Source organism: Benincasa hispida, unplaced genomic scaffold (assembly GCF_027475165.1).
Source record: "Benincasa hispida cultivar pf3 unplaced genomic scaffold, pf3_genome.v1.1 HicScf460, whole genome shotgun sequence".
NCBI lineage: Eukaryota > Viridiplantae > Streptophyta > Magnoliopsida > Cucurbitales > Cucurbitaceae > Benincasa > Benincasa hispida.
The window spans coordinates 1-5238 of record NW_028326559.1 but is presented as its reverse complement, the minus strand read 5'-3'; the positions used below and the strand labels follow the sequence as shown (position 1 = coordinate 5238).

Here is a 5238-nt window from a genome sequence, read left to right as displayed (position 1 = left end):
CCCCCCCCCCCCAGCTTCAGCAGTGTCTGGTTATAGGCATCTTTGTCTAACTACTATTGTTCAAAGGATCACAAACAAAAAAGGTTTAAGACAAAGGATTGAAAGTGAAAATGTGATCAGAATTCATATTCAACTAACCTTGTTTATTGGGAATGTGTATAAATGGTACATTCAAGGCAAAATTCTGGTAGTGAATGTGTTGGATCTAGATTTCTCCAAGAAAAAGCATAAAGAGGTTGCGATACCAAATCTTTTACTCCTTTGTTGCACTTGCAAAACAAGAAAACTCAATAGTTGAATAAATGAGAGAATCTTCTTTTTCAAGATCTTGAAGAAGAGAAGCATGATTACCTAGATATGAGGTACGAAGACGATGTAAAATTTTCGGCAGCATAGATGTATTTCAGAGTGATTTTGAAAATGACAAAATTGATTAAGCATTCTTATTAGTTTACCTTTCACTGGGGCAAAACTCGAGAGTTTTTATGGAAGTACCCAGATGTAGCCTCTTGCTCATATGACTAACCTCCATTTTCTTTACTTCAGCCACACATACGTCCCCATCTTTGCTTCCTCTAGAATGAAAAAGTATCACACTTAGAAAGAACATTGTTATCGTAAAACACATTGAAATGTGCAACAAAAACGTAAAATTAGAAACTTGGTACACAAAAAAGATAGAACAAAAAGACTATTGAACTATTTCAAATGATCTTGCTAATTTGTTGCCACTGATATCATCAAATTTGAGGTAGACACTTGGTATACAGAAAAGACAGAACAGAAAGACTATTGAATTGTTTCAAATTATCTTACTAATTTGTTGCCACTGATATCATCGTACTTGAGGTATCAGGCAGTAATTTATCAATTGTTCTAACATAAATTACAGAATCGTGATTAAAAATGGATAGTAATAATCAATTTGACAATGAGATGCACTTACAAAGCCAAATATTTTCCTTCTCGACTAATGGACATCATACAAGTAGGCTTTCTCAGCATCCTCTTATACCCAATTCTTTTCCAATTACTAATGTCCCAAACGGTGGTGACAGCCTTCTCACCTATTCCAAGAATACAACAAGCCATTCAATTGGATTATTGGAGCTTGATAATATGAGTTCTGAAAGAGTCGTACCTGTTTGGATGGGTATAAAATAAAAATGGTTTAGTTCCATCCTTAGAAAATCGATAGAGCTCAATTTTTTCATCTTGAACAATCTAAATAAACATGTTACTAATTATGAGGAAAATGCAACAAACACAAAATAATAGGTAAAAATATCTACCATACCGCACTCCGGGTCAAAGTAGTTATAGGAACTCCATCGTCAGTCTTCCAAACTCTTACTGATCCATCATTGGAAGTAGAAGCCAAGAACTCTGAGTCTAGGCTGGAACAAGATTAAACTAAGCGTCTAAGTCATTAATCTGGGAGAGGGAAGAACAACCAACAAATACTTGTAAAATTTTCATCCACCATAATCAGAGTCACAGATAACAAATTTAATTGATGTTTTATGGGTTATTTATGTAGTTCTGCTAGCAACAGGAGAATCTCAAATGGTCTACACAACATTCCATACCATCATGCTTTATGCATAGATCTGAAGATGTTGTGAACACTTTCCTAATAACAATTCCAAAAGATCAGGATAAGGACTATGTTCAAGAGCAACCCATTAAATATGAACACACAAATTTTATTGTATGAAAAGATATCCTATTAGCAATATTTATATAGATATTGTATGAGGAAATAAATAAACAGACATGTTGCCATACATTGAGAATATACCAGCAATAGACAACTTCATGGCTCACCTAAAGTCCATATCCTTCACAGATTTATGCACACTTGGTTCATCTAAAATGGGGTGCAAGCTTGGCCACTCCAAGATTCTAAGATGTCCATTCTGTAGGTAATTTGATGTCAAAATAAATCCACTGTGTTTTTTATAAAGACAAGAATAAAAAAAAACCATGAATTCCATGAACTAGATAACAGATTTATCCTTACCACCCCACAAGTAGCAAGTTTAGAACCATCAACACTGAAAGTGAGGCAAGTCTGAGGACTGACATCTTTCAGTGGAGGTAATTCTTTTATCAATAGCTTCACGTTTAATTCTTGACCATACAGCTCAAATAATCTACAAGATGAACCAAGAGAGCACTAAATCTTCAGATCTTCAGATCTTATCATAGAAACTGCCCGTTATAAATTTATAAAGATATTAAGAGAAAATGAATTGGCAAAGCATCAGGCAAACATCCACTCACTCAAACTGCAGGGGAAAACAAATCTACTCCACTCGCCACTGCCCATGATCAAAGTTTTGTCGAAGAAATTGAACGGAATCGGAAGGGGAAAGGGGTGTAAAATTTAATACCGTCTCGTTGGAAACCAGACAAAGGCAAATTAATCATTACAGATGAAAATGGATGGAAGAAAAAAAGTTTCAACTTCCATATGAAAAAAGGTTGATGGCTAGGCGAACACACCTAATTTAGCGGCGGAACGAATGACAAACGACGACAGAACGAATGATGAACGGTGACGGAACGAACGACGAACGACGATGGAACAAACACCGAACGACGACGACAGTTCTGGAGACACACGAACGAAATGAACAGCAGATCCGACGAACGACAGATCTGAAGACACGCGAACAATGACGAAATGTGCAGCAGATCTGGCAGAACGACCAAAAAATCCACTTTGGAAGAGAGGAGTGAGAAAAAAAATGAGCAGCAGATATGGGTTTAGAAGAGAGGAGTGAGAAATATAGGGTCTAAAGAGGGAAGTGTGAGAATGAGAGGAAAAAGAAAATAGAAGGAAAATGAAGAGGAAAATGAAAAAAAAAGCTACCCCTACAATGTCGGTTTTAAACCGACATTAAAAGAATTCCGCTTTTAACAAAAAAACAAAACCGGAATAATTTATACATCCGATTTCACTTTTGTCAACCGATATTTAAGCCCAAAATTCTTGTAGTGGGTCTATTAAATCTCACACATCAAAATTATCCTTGTAACCAGTCTTACAATCCTCAACATCATCAAATCAAATACAACCATGAAAGCACATACCATCTCATACTAGCATTCAAGTGTCTATGTGCATAAATAAATAATTCGGATCCCGTAACAGAACATACTTGAATCATATTATACTATCAATCTTTCATGCTGTCATTCTGCCATAACCTTCATTTAACATGCTAGCATACATCTAATGCCTGGCCCGTGGGCAATTCCAGTAGTAAGATTACTTACCTTGATATTAGGTCAAACCAAAAAGTAATTGAATCTTTGTGAAATTCTTGAATCCTTAATCAAGCCTAAACATAAACCAAGCTTTAAAATTAATAGTTAATGACAAATTCCAAACACCCAAATATTACAAAATATTTCCAGATAACCTTACCTAAGGTGTGGTCCAATTCGAATTCACCTTCCAAACCTCCAATTTTAAGTCCAAATAATTAGCAAACCAAGCTCTTCTTCATCTTGAATGAAATTTTTGAATCAACCCCCTAATCATAATTTGAAATTAGGCTTACATGATTAAAGCTTGAATCAAATACATACTTCACTACCAATGTCTTAAATAAATTATCCATATGTAGCTTTGTCAAAAAAATCACTTCCAAATGACTTTACGAAAATTTCTCAACAACCAAAATTAATCCACAAGAGGGTCATCAAAGCATAAAACTTACCAAAACTTGCTAAAACAAACTCCAACTTCACTGAACAACGCCTCAATACCTTTACAAACTTGAATCCAAAGTTGAAACACAATGGGTATCAACCAATTGATGCCAAAAGTAAATGAAGAATCAACCGAAAACAAACCCAAACGGTAGAAATCTTACCCAAATCGATAGATTCAGTGACGGCAAAAGCGAATGATACTTGAGCAGTGGTGGACGGAGGTCATGAAGAAGAAACTGACGCGGTGGCTTTGGGCGGTGTCGGACGGGCTCACGAACGTGAGGAAGAAAAAGGGGGTGGGGTTTGACTTTTAATAATAATAAAAAATAATAATAATAATAATAAAACAAAAAAGGAAGTAAATATAATTACATTTAATTCCTTTCCGTTTTATACTATTAAATTCCCTACCGTTTCAAAAGAAAATTAATTCCTGCCATTAATTTTCCATTTGAATTTCAAATTGAATAATTTCACACCAACAATTAAATTCTCGCACTTATACTTGAAGTCCAAAATTCCAAAAATGCCCTCAACTAATAACAATTACTGAAATTTCAAATAATAAAGTTACTGAAATTACATTATTACTAAAAAAAATGTGCGGGGTGTTACATTCTTCCCTCCTCAAAGAACTTTCGTCCTCGAAAGTTCATTCTTGAAAAGAAAAAAAAACTCTGGGGTGTTACATTCTTCCCTCCTCAAAGAACTTTCATCCTCGAAAGTTCATTCTTGAAAAAAAAAAAAAAAAAAAAAAAAAAACTCCAGGGGTGTTACATTCTTCCCTCCTCAAAGAACTTTCGTCCTCGAAAGTTTATTCTTGAAAAAAAAACTTCGAGGGTATTTTGAAGTCCCTGGATGCTAAAGCATAAGTCAATTGATAACACATTTTCATAACCTCGTAATAATCGTAATTGATCCTTGAAGTCATTTTTTTTAACGATAAAACCTTCTTGATTCATAAGTCCTAGCTTGGATTACTCATACTCCCTAAAGCTAGTTAACTCATTGTCCATGCAAGAGAATACATACTATCTTGTAATGCTCCAAACCCACTTTTAGTAACTTCTTACTATCAACTAAACTTTATTGTCAAGTCTATCCCTTATACCAATGGTTATATTGGAAGATCCAACTTACTTACTTTTGTGCATATACCATTATTGTCTACCTCGAGTTAGATTATTTTCTTTTCTCAATCAAATTGATGGTCTTGCTAGTTCATGTTTCCAACACTTGCACACAAAGTCAAAATCCCTTAAATCTTACTAATGCCATCAATGTTTTACGTCTTAACTAACGAAGCCTCAACATACCATATCAATAGTTCTCGAACATCTACTGTTACTAGTAACTCCATTTTAACTTATCCCTTCTCAATCTTCTATTTTGGTAACAGATTCTTGTGTTAAAATAAAACTCCATACCAATCACCTACATAAGCTATCTTTCCATCTAACACATATTGTCCTAAAATTCCACATGATAATGAGGTATTCTTCTTTTACATCA

At 34.6% G+C, this 5238-nt stretch overlaps 1 protein-coding gene across 1 annotated transcript; it reads right to left on the bottom strand.

The window, feature by feature from the left end:
- Positions 1-451: 451 nt before the first annotated feature.
- On the bottom strand, positions 452-2332 carry LOC150030196 (SEC12-like protein 1). The gene is made up of 7 exons (XM_090309950.1): positions 2277-2332; positions 2024-2156; positions 1828-1919; positions 1298-1397; positions 1160-1224; positions 947-1084; positions 452-575 (listed from the first exon to the last, which is right to left on the bottom strand). Exons 1-7 carry the CDS (start codon positions 2330-2332, stop codon positions 452-454), a joined length of 708 nt encoding a protein of 235 aa, XP_090166076.1.
- Positions 2333-5238: the final 2906 nt, after the last annotated feature.